General features: G+C 32.9%; 1 protein-coding gene and 1 pseudogene across 7 annotated transcripts in view; both read left to right on the plus strand.

Annotated features, from left to right (window-relative positions):
- Positions 1 to 21,709, plus strand: part of SENP6 (SUMO specific peptidase 6) — a 98,940-nt gene that overhangs the window by 27,400 nt on the left and 49,831 nt on the right. For 4 of the 7 annotated variants that reach the window (XM_029223608.1, XM_029223605.1, XM_029223611.1 and 1 more), the window contains exons 4-7: positions 1,674 to 1,816; positions 2,821 to 2,916; positions 7,626 to 7,646; positions 17,261 to 17,331. In XM_029223608.1, the coding sequence (XP_029079441.1) occupies positions 1,674 to 1,816; positions 2,821 to 2,916; positions 7,626 to 7,646; positions 17,261 to 17,331 (331 nt within the window). Of the gene's footprint in view, positions 1 to 1,673; positions 1,817 to 2,820; positions 2,917 to 7,625; positions 7,647 to 17,260; positions 17,332 to 21,709 lie in introns of those variants that run through there. The other 3 variants (XM_029223606.1, XM_029223607.1, XM_029223610.1) reach the window with 3 other exon arrangements.
- Positions 13,439 to 13,538, plus strand: LOC114896402 (annotated as a pseudogene).

Below are 21,709 nucleotides of genomic sequence, written 5' to 3' on the forward strand. Positions count from 1 at the left end.
ATCACCTCGATCCAGTGGCTCTCCAAACGTAGTTCCCTTTTTAGCAGTATCTGCATCACCCGGGGACCTGTTAGAAATGCATATTCTCAGGCTCATCCCAAACCTCCTCAATCAGAGTAAACTGTAAGGGTTGGACACAGCAATTTGTTTTAACAAACCGTCCAGGTAATTCTGGATTTACTCTAAAATTGGAGAACTGACTTAATTGAGTTGGAGGTTGAGATGAGTGGAAGCTGGATTTATAGTTGTAATTCACCCTTATTCATAGGCTATATCCTCATTCAGATTTTGAGGTGTTTATGAGGCAGTCAATACTTGGTGGATGTTGAACTCTGCTTTTGTCTCCCCAGTTCTCTGAGTCTTCTGGGAGTTCAGCTTAGCTTCTCAGCCTCTCATCTTCTGCAACTCCAGAAGTTGCATCTTCTGGAGACAACAGGTGTCTCAGAGAAAAATATGAATCTGGGCTCAGATCTCTGAGTTTCTTGTCCCTGATCTTAATTCTTAATTCTTCACTGCCTTGGTAGCCCTCAGGTGCTTCAAACAGATTTTCTTTTTTTTTAAGAAAATTTCTATTTTGTCCAGCTTTCTGGTTTTCAGAGAGTAGAGGGAAGATTGAGCTGCATTATCTAATCTGCCATCACCATAAATGAAGGAGTCCGAAGTACATGGCTGTAAAAGATTTAGAAGTAAAAAAAATGTCTCAAAATGATAAGCAGTGTTTTCAAAATACAGCTTTTTGGAGTTTTGTGATACAGACATGCCTCAAAACAAGATGGTGCTGGCACAGTGAGCTCTTCTCCAGAAGACATTTTTTGTGGGAGATATATGTTTTTAGGGAACTGTTAGGTTTCTGTGGAGATAATTGATGGGGCTAAAAGCCAAGTTATTATCTTCTTATGACTACATTTTCTTGTAAAAGAGTAAAAAGTAAAATATTAGACTGCTGTTTCAAAACTAAAAGTAGGTAAGAATGATTTTTAAAATGTTTTGGGTAAATTATCACTAAGAACTGAGGACTTTTGTCTTAAAGAGTCGGAAAACAGCTTTTAAATGTCTTGTGCAAAGAATGTAATAAAGCTGGGTTTCTTTGTTGAGAAGAGCTTCCCAAGGAATGAGCCATCCTGTTGTCATACTGATCTCTGCAAAGTGATTGTTATTGATGTGTTTGTATTATTATTTTCAAGTATGAAAATATGAAGACATTATCTCGGTTTCTGTGTTTATATAGAAATTTTGATGCTAAAGCCCAAGTCCTTGTACAATGACAATTTACTGCCATATTTGGTTGTACTGTCCTACGGGTAGCATCAAGGCCTGTTAAGCAGGGGAAATGTTTATTTTTTGCTTTCGGGAAAGAGCTATCTTAAGATCCTCTACCATATCCCTTCTGTTTTTCTCTCTTAATTTTCTCAAATATCTTGGGTGATATTGAAATGAAAAGGAAATAATATGATAAACTCCCATGTTCCTACATATTTATGTTGTCCTTAAGGGGAAAAAAAAAAAGTATTACAGTTGAATTACTCTTAGATCTGTGCCGCTGCCATCCTTCTCCCCCATCCCCAATATCTGGTACGTTTTTATCGCTTTTTTAATAAATGGGTTTTCAAATAATTGTTGATAAATTATCTTATTATGTTGTTTATTGACTTTAACATTTATGGTTTTTACAGTTAAATCGTCAATCTGAAATTGTTGCTACTAGTTCTGGTGATCCCTGGAAGACATGTACAAAACGAAACAGGACTGAAAGCTTAAAACCTTTGAAAGGCAACTCACTTGGACTTAACATGTTGAGCAGCACTAAGAAATTGAGGTATAGGCACTTCACCACACATTCCTACAGAAAAGATAAAGAGTTTGACACCAAAAACTAATTGGCCACTCCAACTTAACACCTTTTCTTTTCACTTTGTCAGTAGATCTAATCCTACACACTGGGCATCTTTGCTTTGAATCTTGGGAATAGGCTTGATTGCAGTGATTTCTTGGTTTGGAATTAAAATATTGAAAGAAAAGTTTCAGTAGACTAATATTTCATAAGATGATCTTGCTTTTATGAAGTTAGCAAAATCTTGGTTATAATATTAGAGGTAGGTCACGTCTCCTTTAGGGAATACTTACCAGGATTTTCTCAATGAGGGACTCTTTTTTTTTTTTTTTTTTTTTAAGATTTCTTAATTCCCCTTCTCTTCTAGATATAACTCATCTTTCCTAGTGGTTGTCATAGTGAACCACTATTACTGATATAATTGGACTGTTACATATTCCAGAAATAGGGTTGAAGTCACTATTTTATTTCTACTTTGTCAATTTATAGACAAGTGAGGTACATAAAGGCTAAATAATTTTCAAGTCAGTGGTAGAATCGAAAGTAGAATTCAGCACTTTTTATTTTTTTTATAATTAACATTTAGTATTATTTTGGCATATAAGAAAACTTTTGTATATTCATAGTACATAGTTTGTATACTCATAGTACATAGATAGTCTTAAATAGAGAATAAGAAGAGGAAATATATCGGGATTAATTTACAGGAATTCTTACAGTATGAAACATTCATTTAGGATTCCTGATTTCTGTTTTAGTGTTCTACTCTTTATCTTCTTTCATGAACTGGATTGGAAACATTTCAGAGACAAATTCAGAAAGTGGAAAACTAATGGACAATTTAACATGGTCAATGGGTTTATGTATAAAAAATTTTCTTTAAGTGTTACAGGTTTTTGTGTGGGTATGCTTAGATTTTAAAGGGTTTATTTTGCATAAGTGCATAATTTTTCCCTGTTTAAATTATTCTTTGTTTCTTGACTCCGCAGTGCAAATACACAAAATGCATCATTATGTTCTGGAACTGTAAGACGTTTTCCTCATACTAATGCACAGATAGCAATAGTAAAAACAGCAGCCCAAAGGTAAGGATTCTGATTGCCTTTGTTTAGTATATATACACCATCCTCTTTAATAGGAGTTTTTCACTGCCTTTTTTTTTTTAAACCTTTTTTTTCCTTAATTTGTGGAACTTTATTATGTTTCCATTGTCTCTAAAGAGATATTCATGTTTCTGAAATAATTCATGTCCTAGAATTTTTTTATTTTATATCTGCTTTTGAGTAAATCACATTCTGTAGAGACATTTTAAGTAAAAGCTATTCTATTGCATTATGTTTCTGTTAAATTAAGCTGATTTTTACAACATTTGACAGAGAAATCTTCAGCTGGTAAGTTTAGTTCTGATGAGTAAAACTACAGTTATTACCTTTCTTTGTAAGGTTTATAAGATTTCATAGCATCAAAGTAAATCACATTATTAGTTTTAAATGTTCGAGAAATTTTTGTGTTTTCATAAATTTGAGTGTTCTCATTGATCATGAAAGTATTACTTGAATCTTGAAATAATGAACATAACAGTGTAATGCTTGGTGTTTTTAAATGCTTTTGAGGTTTTTCATAACCATTTTTGGATGGTTATGAAATTTCAGTTGAATTTCAGTTCTTCATCAGTTTCAGTTGACCAAGAAATTCTTAAGCTCCAACAATTAGAAAAATAATTTATCTCTTTATTTCTTGCATTTTGAATAGTTGCATAAAATTTTTATAACTAGTAAAATTTAAAGATTTTTTTTTTAATATATGCTAGATGTTGTTCTTCATTTTTTAAAATGTTGATCTAGACTGCTACTCATTCAGAAAATGTGTCCTGACTCTTACCCTTGCTGTATTTGCTATTTATGTATATTTGCTATAACAGAGATTTTCAACTTAAATACGTTATATCATTCTCATACTTTAGGACAATAAGAAAACCTTTCCTTTGCTTAAATATATTATTTTTCGTAGTTTTGACATAAGATATTTCAGAAAATCAACTAAAAAGATGGAGAAATTACTATACATACCACAAAATTGGCTTGCCTTACAAATCAAGCTTTCTGGCCTACATGTGGCACAAACATGAGAACAAACAATAAAAGGAGAGTAATTAGCGGGAGGGAAGAAGGATAGACACACTGTTTCTCACACACTGATCACATTGATAGAATTCATCGCTAAGAAAGATCTGTCTACTTGCTATTCTGAAATGTGGTCTAAGTTGAAGTACTGATTTATAATCAAGTGATATATTCTACAACCAAAATTATTATTGGTTTAGAAGTTATCTACCAGTTTAGAATTATTTACACTATGCCTTATTCTCCCCATCCCTCCTTTCTTCATTGGTAATGTTAAAAAATTGATTCCAGTTTGGGAATTGGTATGTGTTTTGTTTTATTCTAGGTCCTGGCACATCTTATACCTTGCCATGTGTATCATTGCTCATCTGTATAAAAGATTAGATTCTGTTAATAGGAAGTGGTATTTACTAGTAAAATACTGTTTCTTACACACACACACACACACACACCCCTAATTTAATTTGTATTTAAAGAAACAATCGATTAAGGAAAACAGATTCTACTTATGTTTGTCTCATAAAATAAACATTTCTTAGTCCTACTGCAGTGTGACTGTTGTTAAAAAGATTTTGAAGTTCAAATACCAGTCATGGAGAGTTTTTCCAGTTTTCTTCCTTCAAAAATATTGAGTGATTTTATGCTACATACCAGGTATAGGTACAAAGTAGTCAAAGATGAATATGACAGTATTTGCCTTGAAGCTCAAGTGTGGTTAGGGTAAAGGACAGAAAGACAAGTAAACAAATGATTACCTGGTGAGTGCAGTGTAGAGATATACAAAGTATGTGTAGTACTGTTTACAGAGAAGGGAGCAGTGAGGAGTTCACAAAGGAAGTATTAAAGAAGCTTTTGAGTGTTTTAGCTAAAAGAGAACACTCCATGCATTAGGAACCACATCTTCAAAGGCATGAAAAAAAGCCTTCACCTGAGATGATTGCTACCAAACTTTTGGTTTTAATTAGTGTAGTGTTGGCACAATTGTCAGGCCTCAGATGAGGATGAGCCCACTGGCTTTTACAGTTTCTCCTAATTTTTCTTATTTTCTCAACTCTTAATTTGAAATTATTAAAGGAAATGCCGCCAGTTGGTAATTCACACACATAATCCATTACTCCTGGGGTGAGTGGTATAACTTGTCTTTTAAGTAAATCAGACCTGCATTTTGAATAATTTGTAAGATATGGGAACAAGTATAGCACACGTTTTTAGTCTAAAAGAAATGAATGAAGATTGTTAAAGTATCAGATCAGCTTAGCTGCTATTTGGAGAATATTATGATTGCAATCAGTTTTCTTACTGCTATTCCAAATGTTAATTTAATTCATATTTAAAAGATAGATTGTTTATATACTAGCAGTGATGGAGGAGGATAGTATTAGTATGGAAGAAATGAAATGCAGAAAATTAAAAATCTTTATAACTATACCATCTCCACTCCTAACTTTAACCACACTTGGAAAAAGAGCACATTTACTGGTTTATGTTTTATTTACATTTTCACCATTTTGTTTTGTTTTGTTTTGTTTTTTATTAAGGATAGGTAGAAAGACTTAAAAGGACCATAGGGGGAAATGAATGTCTACAAAAGCATATATAATCCATAAATGGGAAAATGGGCTCCTGGAATAAGCAAGATTTAATTATTAATGAAAAGCACCACTTTGAAAGAATTTTTGAAGTCCAAAATCAGATCATGGATACCAGAATCAATCACTCTATCTTTTTTCTTTCCTTTTTTAAAATTTTAAGAGCAGAAATAGTCCAGAAAGAATGTACGTCGACATTTTTACAAAGCCCTATGTTACTGATAATGGCTTCCCATCTCATTTTTTAAAAGCTTTTTTCTTTCTTCTTCTTTTTTTTTTTTAATATATATAAACTCTTCTAGGACAGGGCTTTGGTAATAAACACATATTGAGGAGTATTGGAGAATTACCATAATGTATAAATTAGATATAGTAAGTGCATTTTTCTCAAGGATAAGAGAAATGAGGATGGTGTATATATTTTTTGGTTTTGTTTTCTTCCTAACTCCCTTGGTTTATTGGAAAGAACCAAACCTGTTTCTTCTACTTTTACTCTGTCTTCTACCTCTTTTACTCTCAACAGGTGAGTTTAAAGAATAAAAGCAAGAGAGTACTAAACTCTTCTCACTTCTTGAGCACAACAGTGTAGGGTTGGAAATGGCTAGATTAGGTATTAACGTCTAACTTTTCGTTTTTATTTTACTTTTCCTGGAAATATTACACCATAAGAAATAAGTATATAAGAATAGACAGACTATATTTAAACTTTTATGTTTGTATTTTGTTTCACTTTAATAGGGGCATGATAATTTTCCTTCATTTTTCTGTCATTTGTCCAACATAAATTTATTTTATACAGATTATCCCATTTTTTAAATAGCAGAAGTAAAAGTTCAAATGTGGTATTTGTGTAAGTTTATAATAATATTTTTCCTTACTATTAAAACTTTTTTTAAAAATGAGTTTCTTTTCAATGTTGTTTATGTAAAACCAACTTACCATTATTATTTTTTCTTAATTTGCTAGGATTAAATTGATATTTTACTGTGTGCTTCACGTGATGGGAGTATAAGAGTTAATGTGGGGACTCAGGGATTTTTGTGAACTATGTTTTGCTTACAGTTCTGAATATTTAGTTTCTTTTGTAATAGGCATAATTCTAGGATGTGAATCTTATTCTAAATTGAGGGTTTTATAATTTTACCCTTGAGTACTTGATATTGATAGCTTTTTAGATTTTCCATGAATTGTGGAGAAGGGTGGACATTTTATACATTGGACTTTTGGTTAGAGGCCGTGATTTTAAGTCTCAGGACTTTTCTTGTGTCCCAAACCGTGTACTGTATTTGTATTTAATCTAAGGCTTTTGTGCCAAAGTTTCAGCCTTAAAAATTTTTTCTTTTCTTACTCAGAAGCAAATACAGTTGGACTTCTGTATCTGGGGGTTCCACATCTGTGGATTCAACCAAGCACAGATAAAAAAAAAATCCAAGGGAAAAATTCCAGAAAGTTCCACAAAGCAAAACTTGAATTTTCTGGTACTCAACAACTGTTTACATAGCATTTACATTGTATTAGGTATTATAAGTAGTCTAGAGATGATTTGCAGTATATGGGAGGATGTGCTTAGGTTATATGCAAATACTATACCCTTTTATATAAGGGACTTGAGCACCCACTATTTTGTTATCTGCCTTGGGTCCTAGAACCAATCCTGTGCAGATAACCAAGGGATGACTTTAATCACGCCTGATAACGGGATTGGGACCTCTAAAAATTTTATAACTTCTAGGAAGTTGTATTGATCCTTGAAGACAATTTCTTTAACCACTCTAAAATAACGTATATCCTCAAGTGTTGGATGGTTAAATAAAGCTCTTTCAAGAATTTTTCAATCTTTGTACATACTTTTTTATTCTTTAAATATGTTTAGATATAAATTATTTTCTGTACTGACAAAAATTGAAAGCCAATTTACATATCTGACAAGATTCAAAACACTAGTATATAACATATATATAATGTGTTTAAAACAAATTAATCACAGAGTTTTGCCTTATTGACTGCAGTTACTAAAACTACAATGATATATCAAAAATGAGGTCTTGCCTCTTACATTTTTTTTCTTTTTCATGTTTTAAGCAGTCTGGACCAAAAGGAAAGGTAAGCTCAATATTGATGAAATTAGAGCATGGATACAGCAGTAAAATACCAGATTATTTATATGCTTTGAAAAATGTCCATTGAACTAGAGTTCATCATTAAGTTTATTAATTATTTTAATAAAAAGGAAACTAATAGCACAACATGATATTTGACTTATGTGGGTAATATTTCACCATAATTCTCAATATATATATATATTTTCCATGAATGATTATTATATATTTATACTGATATGTAACTACTTTTGTTTTAGAAATAGAATATTTCAGGATCTTAGTAGTAAAATTGTTTTCAGTTACTTAATTTAAATATTTCTTGTATTTCAGTGGTAATATTTTTGTTTTATACTTTAGTAGAGTGAGGGGAAAAATAGAAGTAGAATACCTTAAGCTTGGAGTTAAAACTCTAAACATCAAAAATTTGTGACAATTTTATGATCACTCTTTGTTCCCTTTGTAATAACACTGGCAAACACATCATCCTTTAGCAGAAATGTTGAATAATGTAAATAACATGGAAACAGGTTTTTAAGAACACACATTTCTTAGAGTAGTGAAATGATTTTAGTTTTCTAAATCAAATGCCCATAAGAGTAGCTCCTCTCCTCAGTGTATGTATGTGGAAATTTTTGTGCATGTGTGTATCTTTTTTTCTTGCTTCCATGAGTTTCAAGAACCTTTTATGAATTCTCCCCTCCCAAAACAGGTAAACAGCCCTTGTTTTAAACCAATACTTTAATATCATTGGTGATGGTCAAAAGAAGGGACATTCTATAATTTTATTTAATTATGTAACTTTGACTCTATAATTTTGTTTAAAGGTATAGAGGAGGCAAAGAGGACACCTTGCAATATTTTATAGAATGCTATATATTCCATCTTACTTCATGAACACCAGGTTTCTGAACTAAAGATGATCCTGTCAGCAAAAGATTTAGGCATATTTTATAATTCTGAAATACTTCACAGTTCTTACATGGTTTAATTGAATGCATTGTGCAAATATTTTACTACTTTCCTCCTGGGAAAGAAAAATTATTTTTCTATTGTGTCTGTGTTTCTCTCTGAGTAAATTATTATTTCTTGTCAGACACAGATGAGTCATTTTATATCTTTTGAATTTTTAATTCATAAGTGACTATATTTTGGGGAGAAGATCATTAATAAGATGTTTATAAAGTATAAAGTATAAAGATCTTAGAATATTCTCTTATAATAGCCTTGGTGGGTTTATACTGATTTTTTTCTACTGTTTTGGCTTCTTATGCATATTTCTGTTGGGGAAATTTATTCATTGATACATTCAGCAAATATTTCAATGACTCTATGTGCCAGGCACTCTTCTAGGAGCAGACAAAAATCCCTACTCTCTTGGAGCTTATATTCCTGTTGGAATAATACTGGAATAGAAGTCAGAGATGTAGAATTAAGTAACCAGCATTACCAGTAGGCACATAACTTACTCTAAAATGGGGATAATGATATTTGTCCAATTTTAAAGGAGATTTGTGAAGAACAGAGATTTGTTCTGTTATGAGATAATTATTTGAAACTGACATATACACTGTAAAGTTTGAAATTTCTGTAATAATAGGTGCTGAAATTCTTTGTCTTTTTGTACCAACATTACCGCCAGGGGCTAGGCGTGAAGCAGCATCTATTTATAAAATATGTTACGATGAATACACTGGAGTGCTTTATTCAGCAGCTTAGTTACTGTTAGCTTCAATTTAGCCCATTAATCCTTTGGAATCTCACCTAAAATTATTTTATCTTTGTCAGAGATAAACTGAGAAGAACTTTTGTGTCAGATTTTACTTCGTAAATTTTTTTTACGTAAGCCATTTTTCCTCCGTTATGAACAAAGCCACATCTTTTTTTCTGACCTTTGAAAAGTAATAGAAAATCTTTTATCTTTATCCCTTAACACATGAAGGACTGTAAATCTCTGAACTAAATGATTTCTTTAAAAGAGGATGGTTTATCTAATAAACAAAAGTTAGGTAGTTGTGGAAGGTTAATCTTCTCCAGGTTTTTTCCCTTTGTACTGTATACTGGGCACAATGAGGTATATTTTAGGTTTAAAACCAAGCTGGAATAAAAATTAAACAATGATATTAAGGTCCAGAGCTTGCAAACTTAAAAAATTTGCTGCCATTTTTCTTTGTTGTGGGTGACTTTGACAACTTGAATGACTTGAATTCTTTTCTGACTCTTGGACAGTTGGCTTGTGAATATAGTGTACGTGGTAGCACCAGCAACCTAGAATATTTAATCTGGTATTAGAACTTTTTTTTTCTCCTTAGATAAAGACAGTTGACCTATTGTGAAACTGAAGCACATAGTAATTTTCAAATTAAAAATTTTTTTAAAATATTTTTATTATAAATATGTGCATATCGTAGAGAATTTTTAAACAAAAAGATACAAAGGGAAAAGAATACAATAAAAGACATATATGAAACACTAGAAATGTTAACTTAAAAGAGAGTATTTGAAAAGACAAGTATTACAGTGAAAGATTTTATAATTTTTAAAAAGCTCTTATAATCGAAAATTACATCATTAGTATCTTCATGCATTTCTTTCCAATTTTCTTTTTCCTGTGTACTTTTAAATATACCTAATACATGCAGTCATAATAAAAGTACAGCTGCATATTCTGAGTTTTCACCTAACAGTATGTCCTAGCCTTTTTCCCTGTTAAGTTGGCTTCTAAAAATGATTTGTAATGATTACGTAATAGCTTGTCCGGCAGATATACATAATTTATTTACCCATTAGTCCATTTCTTGTTGTTTTTCACTGTTGTATATGACAGCGGTCCCCAACCTTTTTGGTACCAGGGACCGGTTTCATGGAAGACAATTTTTCCATGGAAGCGGGGGCAGCGGATGGTTCAGGCAGTAATGCGAGCGCGATGGGCAGCGGCAGACGAAGCCTCGCTCCCTCACCCACCGCTCCCCTCCTGCTGTGCGGCCCGGTTCCTAACAGGCCGCGGACCAGCCGAGGCCCGGGGCTTGGGGCCCCCTGGTATATGACACATTGATGAACAACTTTGCATGTAAATCTCTAAGTGCATCTCCTAAGATAAATCTCTGGGAAAGGATTCTTTGGGCTAGGTTACAGATGTTTTTAATGCTCTTAATAGGTATTGTGAAATTGTTTTGCAGACAGGTGGTACCAATTTATATTAGCATTATAAATTGGTGTCTCAAGGTACCTGAAAATAAAATTATATTCAGATGGTACTGCCTTCCTTAGAATTATGAGAGTCATCTGAAACCTTAGATATAATAAGAGTATAGCAAGATGATAGAGTACAAGACTAATAATGTTAATAATTTTTTATTCACTCTGATCAATTGCGGTATATATTGGAAAGACCAAAATTTCCTTCACAGTAGCAACTAAAATTAAATATTCAGTAATAAAATTAATGATGTGTAGATCCTTTATAAATATATCTAAAGAACCTGATCTGAGGCATATATTAGGTTCCTGGTTGGTTATTTGATATCAATGCTCCTTAAAATAAACTTAATGCAATTTTAGTCAGAAATCTTGCTGACTTTCTTATTTTAGGAAATTTGGCCAATTGATTCTAAAGTTTATTTAGGAGAGTAAATATTTGAGAAGAGTAAGAGATGAGACTTACTTTATAAAAAGAAGAATAAGTGGGGGAAGAGAAGAATGACATGTCTTACCACATAATAAAGCATACCGTGAAGAAAACAGTGATTGGATATGGAAACATTGGAAAAAAGCCTAGAAAGTAGAGCAGTAAACAGACTAGAGATTCCAAGTATATTCAGTTTCCAGCTACCCTGTCTAATCAATAAATGTTTAGTTTACAGTGCCTGAATTATGGTATTTGCACATAGGCTAATACTTTGAATTACTTTATGGTGGCTCTGCATGGTGGCCAGTGGTTCAGTTTTGACATTACCACCCTTGTTCAGCATGATTGTACAATTATTTGACCTGATAAATACACTTCTAATTACGTACTGCCTCTTAGTTATACACATTTATTACTTCCAAATATTTATCAAGTGCCTGCTGTGTTCTAGGTATAAGGATCCAGTGATGAACAAAACATACAAGATCCCTGCTCTCGTGTAGTTTACATTTTGATGGGCAAAAACTGATAATGAACAAGTAAAACACCAAAAAATAAGTTCTGTGTAAAAAAGTATAATTGGATGATGTGGTATAGAGTGACAGTATGGTTTCTTTAGATGTTCAGAGAGACACTCAGCTATGAAGCTAACATTTAAGCAAGGACTGAATGAGCAGCAGTTAGCCATACAGTGATCATAGAGATGGCTTTTCCACATAGGGAAGAGGTGGTGCTAAGATACTAATGCTGGAGTGAGTTTGGCATGTTCAAAGAACAGAAAGAAGGACTGCGGGGTGGGTTTGGTTAAGGTCACCTAGGGCCCCTAGATCATAAAAGGCTCTCTGTAAGATGATCTGAAGAGTTTGGGTTTTATGTGGTGCACTCACTAGAAGATTTCAGGTCATTTTAGGTAGGGAAGTGTTATTATTACCTGATAAATCTTTGAGAGTTAAAAAAATAATCTTTTGTATATGATTTATAATTTGGCACAATTAAAAACTTAAGTCAGTGGCATTCAGTTAAGGCTAAGCGTGATTTACTTACCAAATAGAGATATGCTACAAAAGAAAATCAGGAATAATCTTTGACTATTCAAAACTATCTCAGCAAAATCTAGGAATTGGAGAGGTAGAAGGGCAGAAGTAAAAGGTATCTTAAGGCCTTTTATTTTTGGAAGGGGGACTGAATGGAGTAGGATGGGGAAGTAAAAGGATTTTAAAGATCTTATCCCCTTAGAGATGATGCAGTAGAATATCTTGTTTGAGGAAATAGTTGTAATCTTGAGAACATGTTGATGAACAAAATATGCAGTTGGAATAAGGGTTGAGAGAGGGAAGGTAACTATTTGTTAAATTAACCAGGGGAGGAAAAACAAATGAAAGGTAATTGTGCAAATCAGTAAAAATAGGGGAAAAGAGTGAAAATAAACAAATATAAGAAACAACTAATACAGTAAGATGAAAGGAAAACATGAAGTTTATCAGATGCAATAATGATTGTGATCAGGTCGAGTATATTTAATAAGAGACAAACTGGTTGAATTAAACCCAGCTATATCATGTTGTTTACCAGAATCAGATATTTATAAAATAACAATTTGTAAGTAAAGGGGTCTCTTGAGTCTTAGAGTCAAAAGAAATGCAAACAAAAGGAAAGCATGAGTAGAATTTTAGCAACAAATGAAATAGAATTAAGGATTAGAAGCACTAAATAGTATAATGGAGCACATTTTATAATGGAGACACTCGTGAGAGTGTAAGTAACAACGAGCTGTGTAAAGCTCCCCTAAAATATCTAAAATGCAAGACGTTCTTGGTTAGAGTACAACTTCGGGAGATTTTAATACATCTCTTCAAAAATTAGATTACAGTTTAAACATGAATCTGGAATAATGCATTTTCATGAAAAATGAACACATTTAATTTATTTTATAGGAATTTACATCTTTTGAGATCAGTTCGAGCAATGGAACGATTTATAAAATGAGTTTCAAAACCAACTTAAAAAAAAAAAAAGCAGAACTCAGATCCTGGTTTCTAATACCACTCTAATAAAAGGAACATGGAGAAACGGCTGATTCTAGGGATGGGTTAGGGAAAACACAAAATGATCATAGAGTATCTTGTAGTATCAGGATCCAGACAGGTATTCAAAAAACAAAGGGGTACTTGCTTCAGCAGCATATATACTAAAATTGGAACGATACAGAGATTTTCATGGCCCTTGTATGAGGACGACATGCAGATTGGCAAAGCATTCCATATTTCTGTAAATTTTATGTATGTTTTATCAGAATTTAAAAAAAAAAAGAATGAGGTCACATGAACACAGGAGCCAACTGAAAGAGCTCCCAAGGGCCAAAACTGAAACAATTGGATTATAACCTAAAGTATAAAATAAATATTCATGAGTCATCCTGGTATAAATGATTGAATAAGTGATTTATTTATTGAACTCTCCTGGGTTTTTATAAGCTGCATAAAATGAATTGGGGTAAATAGACAGGTGTTTATACAGAAGAATTCCAAATAATATGTGAAGATAGTTTCCTCTTCAGGAAGTAGAATTTAACTACCCCTGCCCCTTTTGTGGGCTGGACTGATTGGACTTGCTTCCAAATAGAATGTTGAAAGGGAAAATAACTTTGGAGTGGAGAAACCTGGCAAACACTACTTTAGCCAGATGATCAAGGATAACCTTACTAGTGATGTAAATCATCGATACCATGTAACCCCTGATATGATGTGATGAGATGGGCACTGTCCACCAAACCTACAACTTCAGTCTAATCATGAGAAAAACATCAGACAAACCCACATTGTGGGGCATGCTACAAAATAACTAACCTGTCTCTTCCAAAGTGTCAAGGTCATGAAAAACAGTGGGAAACAAAGCAGTCTGGGAAACAAAAAAGAGACTAAGGAGACATGATGACTAAATGCGGTGGATCCTAGATTGGATTCTGGAACAAACAAAGGATATTAGTGGAATAGCTGGCGAAGTTCAAATAAAGCCTGGCATTTAGTTAATAGCAGTGTACAAATGTTGATTTCTTTTTTTGACATATGTATGAGGGTAATGAAGGTGTTAACGTTAAGAAAAACTGGGTAAGGGATATAAGAGAATTCTGAATTGTCTTTTCAAGTCTTCAGCAAATCAAATTATTCTAAAATAAAGTTTATTAAAAAAAAAAAGGTCTGAAGCCTGTCTAACCTTTAATAAGGAGTCTGATGTTATTTAAAGAGTTCTGCACAGAAGGAAAAAAAAGCTCTCCAGTTCATTTTATACAGCTTGTAAAAACGTTGGGTCCATGAAGTGAGGTTTTCTCTAAAACTTCTATGCAGAACACAAGCCCTCAGAAGCAAAAAAAATGCTCCCGCTTGGTAGAAGACAGAAGATAGGGACACTTCTCTGTTTCTGCTTGGTTTGAGGTATTAAAGAAAATCCACCAGGAAATTAATTCTAGCCTTAAGCATCATAGTAGTTTGGAGTTTGAAATTTTAGTGTCTGTAGAGTGATGGAACTCTCAAATTAAGAAATTAACATGAAATTTCATTTTTGATTACCTAACAAAGTTTCTTTTAAAAACTAAGTTTTAAAGAACACAAGATTATAGCTAGAAAGTTCTTTTAATTCCCTTATTAAACAAATACTACTTTATTCTGAAATTATTGTATTCTTGTATTAAACTTAAGGTATGCTTTTATTTCTGTAATTTACTCATTATAATACATTTTTTAAAACAATCTGCTCTGTCTGTATAGGGAAAGGTGTAGTAAATATTAGATACAGAATGGCCATAAGGTTTGGAAATGTTGGCAAATATGCATAATTTTTAGCATTACAATACATGATAGGTCATGGATGTTACATGATATATTCAGTGCATTGTTTGTTCCTCATCAGCAGTGCATGGTTCAGTGCACTGTGTCAAACAGCAAAGAGCAGTGTGAATTAGTGCAGCATTTTCAGAAATCCCTGCACATCTATGATATGTTGCCTCCAGTGATTTATGCCAGTTATGACTGAATAAACCTGTGTTTATAGCATACCCCAGAATGAGTAATTAAGCAGACAAAAATCCAAAATATGTATTTCAGATTTTGTGGCCACTCTGTCAAATTATTTTGGTTGTTGATAATCCTTAGTATTTAAGAACACGTACTGTTTCTGTTGTCCACTGTTTTAAAAATATATAATGCATAGAGGTTTTGTAGTTTAATATAATTGTATCATCATATTTTGCTTCAGATTTATTGACTCGGTTGCCTTTTATAATTGGTATCTTTACTTTTCCAGTGTAGAGTTATAAAAATTAGAGATTAAAAAATTGTTTGTTTTAAAGATAAGACTATGTTATATCATTTTTAGTGTGAGCATGTGTAGTATATAAAAACATGCATTTTATTTAAAGCTTAATGTAGTTAGGAGCTGAAAACCTACCTTATTTTTAGTAACACTAGTACCACTATCTCTAAGGCAAATTCTCATCTTCACAACTCGTATCCTCACGAATCTTAAAATTTTGACAGTGTGGAAATTACCCAGTTGTACCAAATGCTGCTCAGTAATAATAATTGAAATGGTGAAAACACCATTACTCATCAATATTGGTGCAGTTTGCCAAGATTCAGATTCTGGTGTTGGTATTTAATAGTTGTGTGACCATGGGCAAGTTAATTAACCTCATTGTGCCTCAGTTTCCTCATCTGTAAAGTACTAACAATAGTATATACTTTATAAGGTTATTGTGAAGATTAAAGTAATTATTAGATACAAAGCACTTAGAACAGTACCTGGCACATGATGCTCACTATTTGCTAACTGCTGTCACAAATACACTACTATCACTACTCTTATTATTTTCTTCTTGTGTCATTTTCATATTTTGTTTTCAATTTAGGTGCTCTGACTTTTACAATATAAGAATATGAAATCCTTACAGGAAAATTCCTTTAGGATTTTTGTTTAATTAATTAATTATATTGCCCTGTGATAAGTATTGATCACTCGGGTGAATGCATTTACAAATAACAGAATAACCTTTAATTCCCCCGTTAAATAAAATGGAAATATTTTTAGAAGCTTTTGTTTAGGATGGGAAGGTAGCTATTGTAGCTCCCTGGTTTATTGCATTTTTTGCAAACCTCCTCCTTTAATGCTTTTATCCCACAATTAGCTATAGGATTTTTGCTTTTCTCCCAAACTATTGTATATTTGGACTTCTATAGTATTTTAGGATCCTTATTTACTAAGGATTCCTGTTCAGAATTCTGAAAATTGGTTAGGTGTGAAGTCTGACAATGTAATATATTTTTTAAAGTATAATTATACCCCCATAATGTAGTCATATTATAAGACTAAAATATTTATTTCATGATTTCTAGTTTTGTACACAACATTTTTTGTACTGCTTTTGGAATTATCCTCAAGGACAAGATCTTATTCACTCTTTATTCTTTATTCATTGATCTTTAAACAACTAGAAACATTTACAGCAAAATTGGGCAAGTTGAGTATTTATTATAAGCTGACTAACTTTTTTTATTCCAAAAATGCATGTGACAATGAAATATTAGGAGTTTTTTTTTTAAGTTTTTTTTTAACAGATTATGAAGGCAGTTCCAAAAGAAAAATTCTAAAGTTTTGTGTATTGGGGGAATAAATATATAACTTTCCAAAGTGACTACTTTGAAAGGACAAATACTTGTATTTATTTATTAAATATTTGCTTGAAAGACTGCCTGCTGTCAGCTTTCATAGATTGACAGTTTAAATAAAATATAGTCACTGCCCTTAGGGATCTTATAGTGCATTAAGGTTTACTATATTTGGGTAATACAGTGTTACTATTTTATAGTACCACTTTTTATATGACAAACAAGCTATGATTTGCTTTTGATAAACATATTTTAAGTATTCCCTCTACTTTTTCATTTTAAAAATATTTTTTTCTTTTAGACTGAAACTATATAAATTTCCTTTTCTAGGAAAGAATATCCACCTCATGTCCAAAAATTTGAAAGTAATCCTGTAAGGTTAAGTCGGCCCCAAGGTGTTGGTAAGTGTGCAGTTTTTTTTGTTACACCTGTGAAGGGTTTTGAGTAGTTGTAAGGAAGGTAGAATAGGAATATGGTACCAGTTTTAGAATATTCCCAGGTATAATAGGAATATATAGACCCATTTTTTTATAATTGATTTGAGAATTTATTTATTATAATTGTGACCTGAAATCATTGGGGAATGATTCAAGGAGTGCACATTCAGGTGATTATAGTTGGAAATCTTTTTGATTATATTAGCATTGTTGTTAAACTCAGGATCCAAATATTAACTCTAGATGGGTTATAGCTTCAAAATTGTATTTTGTTGCTCTTTGTTATAATCTTACATTATGTGATTTTCTTGATTAAAATGGTTTTGATCCTAAAATTTAGGATACATTAGGCACTGAATTAAAAAGAGCCCATACCTGATAAAACTGTGTTAATAGTAGATGTTGGAAAATTATTGTAAGTAGAAGTTTATATTTGCATTGAAGTAATTTTTAATACAGTGATATATTAAGCAAAAATAAAATAAGAGCAGATAGCATTTATGAAACATGTTTCACCATCAAATTGATGTTCATTATCTAGAATACAGATTCTTAATCTGTGTGTCCATCTTGTTTGTCCCAGACCTTTGCTTGTTTATTTATTTATTTTTTGACTTTTTAAAAATATTATAGTTGATTTACAATATTATATTAGTTTCAGATGTACAGCATTGTGATTCAGTATCTTTACAGGTTATTCTTTATTAAGTTATTACAAGATAATGGCTGTAATTCCCTGTGCTATGGAATATATCCTTGTTGCTTGTATATTTTGCGAATAGTAGTTTGTATCTCTTAATCCCATAGGCCTTTGCTTATTTAAATAGCACTAGGGGCTCTTATTATCCAAAGTCTAATGATTTTAAGCAGCTCCAGTGGGTAAGACTCCGTGCTCCCAGTGCAGGGGCCCGGGTTCAATTCCTGGTTGGGGAACTAGATCCCACATGCATGCCACAACTAAAGAGCTCACATGCCGCAACTAAGAGTCCACATGCCGCAACTAAGAAGTCTGCATGCCACAACTAAAGATCCTGCATGCCGCAACTAAGACCCGGCGCAGCATAAATAGATAGATAGCAGCTAGGTTTTCCTGACTGCCAGCAGTTTGTTGTTTCTGTTTTGTTTTTTTTTTTGAGGCACCTATATTTTTCTTTTAGTTTGGGTGAAAATCTTTTATGCATATATTGAACATATCCTATTTTATAAAGAGAATATTCCAAACTTAGCTTCATCCTTTCTTAACAACTTTGCAGTTATGAATGTGAATTATTATACTTCACAATGCATAGTTCTGTTCACTAAGTTTATTAAGTGTAGTAATAATGACTAGCCTCTTTAACATTCATACCTTAAACCTTTATTGAATTCTTAATCTGCCCTAGATGCTGAGTCAGTTGCTTTACATTCATTATTTGTTTTTATCGTGGCTCCCTACCCAAGATCTCAATAAGCTAAATTCAACTTTACCTACATTTTGTACAGAGGAGGAAATTGAGGCTCGGAGGGATTACACAACTTGCTCAAGGACACAGACTAATATTGGAACCCAGGTCTATTTAATGCTAAAGGCCATGCATTCTCTTAACCACTGTGCTTTACTATTTTCTCCTTAGATCAGAAAGAAACTTACTCCTAATCCTCAGGGAAGAACTGCACAATAAGTACTATTATCATTCCCTTTACACAGATGCATTTCAGTAAGTTAAGTGATTTGGCCCATTATATGGTTTTAGATACCAATCAGCTCCAGACTTTTTTGAAAAATTTTTTGTTTATTCAATAATATTAAGTACATAAGAATAACCTTTTTTTAAGAAAAACTTTTTATTTTGAAATCATTTTAGACTACTGAAAAGTTATTAAAATAGGACTCATTTACCCTTTACCCAGCTGCTCCTAATGTTAACATGTTACAATCATGGTACATTTACAAAACTAAGAAATTGGCATCGGTATAACATTCTTAACTAAGCAACAGACCTTGGTCTCATTTCACCAGTTTTTCACTGATAACTTTTTTCTGTTCTAAGATCTAGTTTGGGATCTTACATTGCATTTGTTTGTCACATCTCCTAAGTTTCCTTGACAATTTTGAAGAGTAATGGACAGTTACTTCATAGAATGCCTTTCTGTTTGGAAGTTTGTATGATGTTATCTTATGATTAGATTGAGGCTATGCATTTTTGGCAAGACTTTCATGAAAGTGATGTTGTGTCTTTTTCTACACATTATATCAGGGGTTGTATGATGTTGATTTGTCTTACTGCTGGTGATGTTAAACATGGTACCTTGGTTAGGTGGTTTCTGCTGGGTTTCTCCACTGTAAAATTATTTTTTTTCCCTTTGTATTTAATAAAGATCTTGGGAGAGATACTCTGACACTATGCAGATACCCTCTTTTTCCTCAAAATTGCACCCACTGATTTTGCATCTATTGGTGGATCTTGCTGGCAACAATTATTACTTGGTGTTTATCTAATGGTAATTTTCTGTTTTCTTCATTTCTTTTACATTTATTAATTGAAATTCTTTTGTAGGAAAGAGCTGTACCGTCTCCTTTACTTACCTATTCAGTTTATGCCTGTGGACTCATAATAAAGTGTGTGTGTAAATACCTACTTACATACATATATATACACATATACGTATATAACATATATATGTGTGTGTATATATATGTGTATCTATCTATCTATATCTATATCTATATAGGGTTGGCCAAAAAGTTTCTTTGGTTTTTAAGCAAAAATAAAAGACACATTTTTTATTTTCACCAAGAACTTAATTGAACAATGTATTCACCCTTTTGTTCCACTACCTTCTGCCATTTTTCAGGCAACTTCATAATTCCATCTTCCCAAAACTTTTTATCTTTTCAAACAAAGAACTATACCAGTTGCCTTTTACAGTCTTCCGGAGAATGGAAATTTTTTCCCTTAAGAGGATTTTGTAAAGGCCAAAATAAATGTAAATACAAAGGTGCAATGTCTGGTGAATACGGCGGATGAATCAGAACTTCCTAGCCAAGCTGTAACAGCTTTTGCCTGGTCATCAGAGGAACATGCGGTCTTGTGTTATCCTGATGGAAGATCATGCGTTTTCTGTTGACTAATTCCGGATGCTTGTCGTCGAGTGCTGCTTTCAGTTGGTCTAACTGGGAGCAGTCCTTGTTAGAATTAATCGTTTGGTTTTCCGGAAGGAGCCCATAATAGGGGACTCCCTTCCAATCCCGCCATATACGGAACATCACCTTCTTTGGATGAAGAGTTGCCTTTGGTGTGGTTGGTGGTGCTTCATTTCACTTGCCTCACGATCTCTTCCATTCCACATTAGTGTACAGTACCCACTTTTCATAGCCCGTCACGATTTGTTTTAAAAATGGAACGTTTTCGTTACAAGAATCATATGGAGAAATACGCTCAAGGTTTCTTCCGCTTAACTTCTGTGGATCCCAAACATCAAAGCAATTAACATAACCAGGCTGGTGCCAATGATTTTCAACTCTTGATTTGGATATTTTGAGTACGTCGGCTATCTCTCGCGTGGTATAATGTTGATTGATCTCAGTTAATGTCTCGATTTGATTGCTATCAACCTCAAGTGGTCTACCTGACCGTGGAGCATCGTCCAGCAAGAAATCTCCAGCACGAAGCTTCACAAACCACTTTTGACACATTAGATCAGTCGCAGCACCTTCCCCATACATTGCACAAATCTTTTTTTTCGTTTCATTTGCGTTTTTAACCTTTCTTGAAATAATAAAGCATAATGTGCCAAAAATGTTGCATTTTTCTTCCATCTTCAATATTAAAATGGCCACACAAAAATTCACCAATTTTGATGTTTTTTTTAAATGCACACTGATGTGACAGCTGTCACAACACAGTCTTAACAATATTGTTTCAAATGAATTTAAAGACAACTAAGCTACTAGAGGCATCCTATGGAAAAAACAAATGACCTTTTTGGCCAACCCAAAATATATATACACACACACACAATCATGTGGACAGGTAATATTTGTAAACTTTGGGAAAGGGATATTGGTATATTTAGCTTGTAAACTACAGCTGCTTTGTGTTAGGTAGGTACACGTATACTTGGGTATAGTATGAGTGACAGTGCTATAACAATATTGCATATATTGTTACATAAAGATTGCATTTTATTTTAGGATTTCCTTTGGAGATAGTTTTTTTAATAAATTTATTTATTTTTGGCTGTGTTGGGTCTTCGTTTCTGTGCGAGGGCTTTCTCTAGTTGTGGCAAGCGGGGGCCACTGTTCATCGCGGTGCGCGGGCCTCTCACTGTGGCGGCCTCTCTTGTTGCGGAGCACAAGCTC

Source organism: Monodon monoceros, unplaced genomic scaffold (assembly GCF_005190385.1).
Source record: "Monodon monoceros isolate NGI ecotype Baffin Bay Population unplaced genomic scaffold, NGI_Narwhal_1 Super_Scaffold_15, whole genome shotgun sequence".
NCBI lineage: Eukaryota > Metazoa > Chordata > Mammalia > Artiodactyla > Monodontidae > Monodon > Monodon monoceros.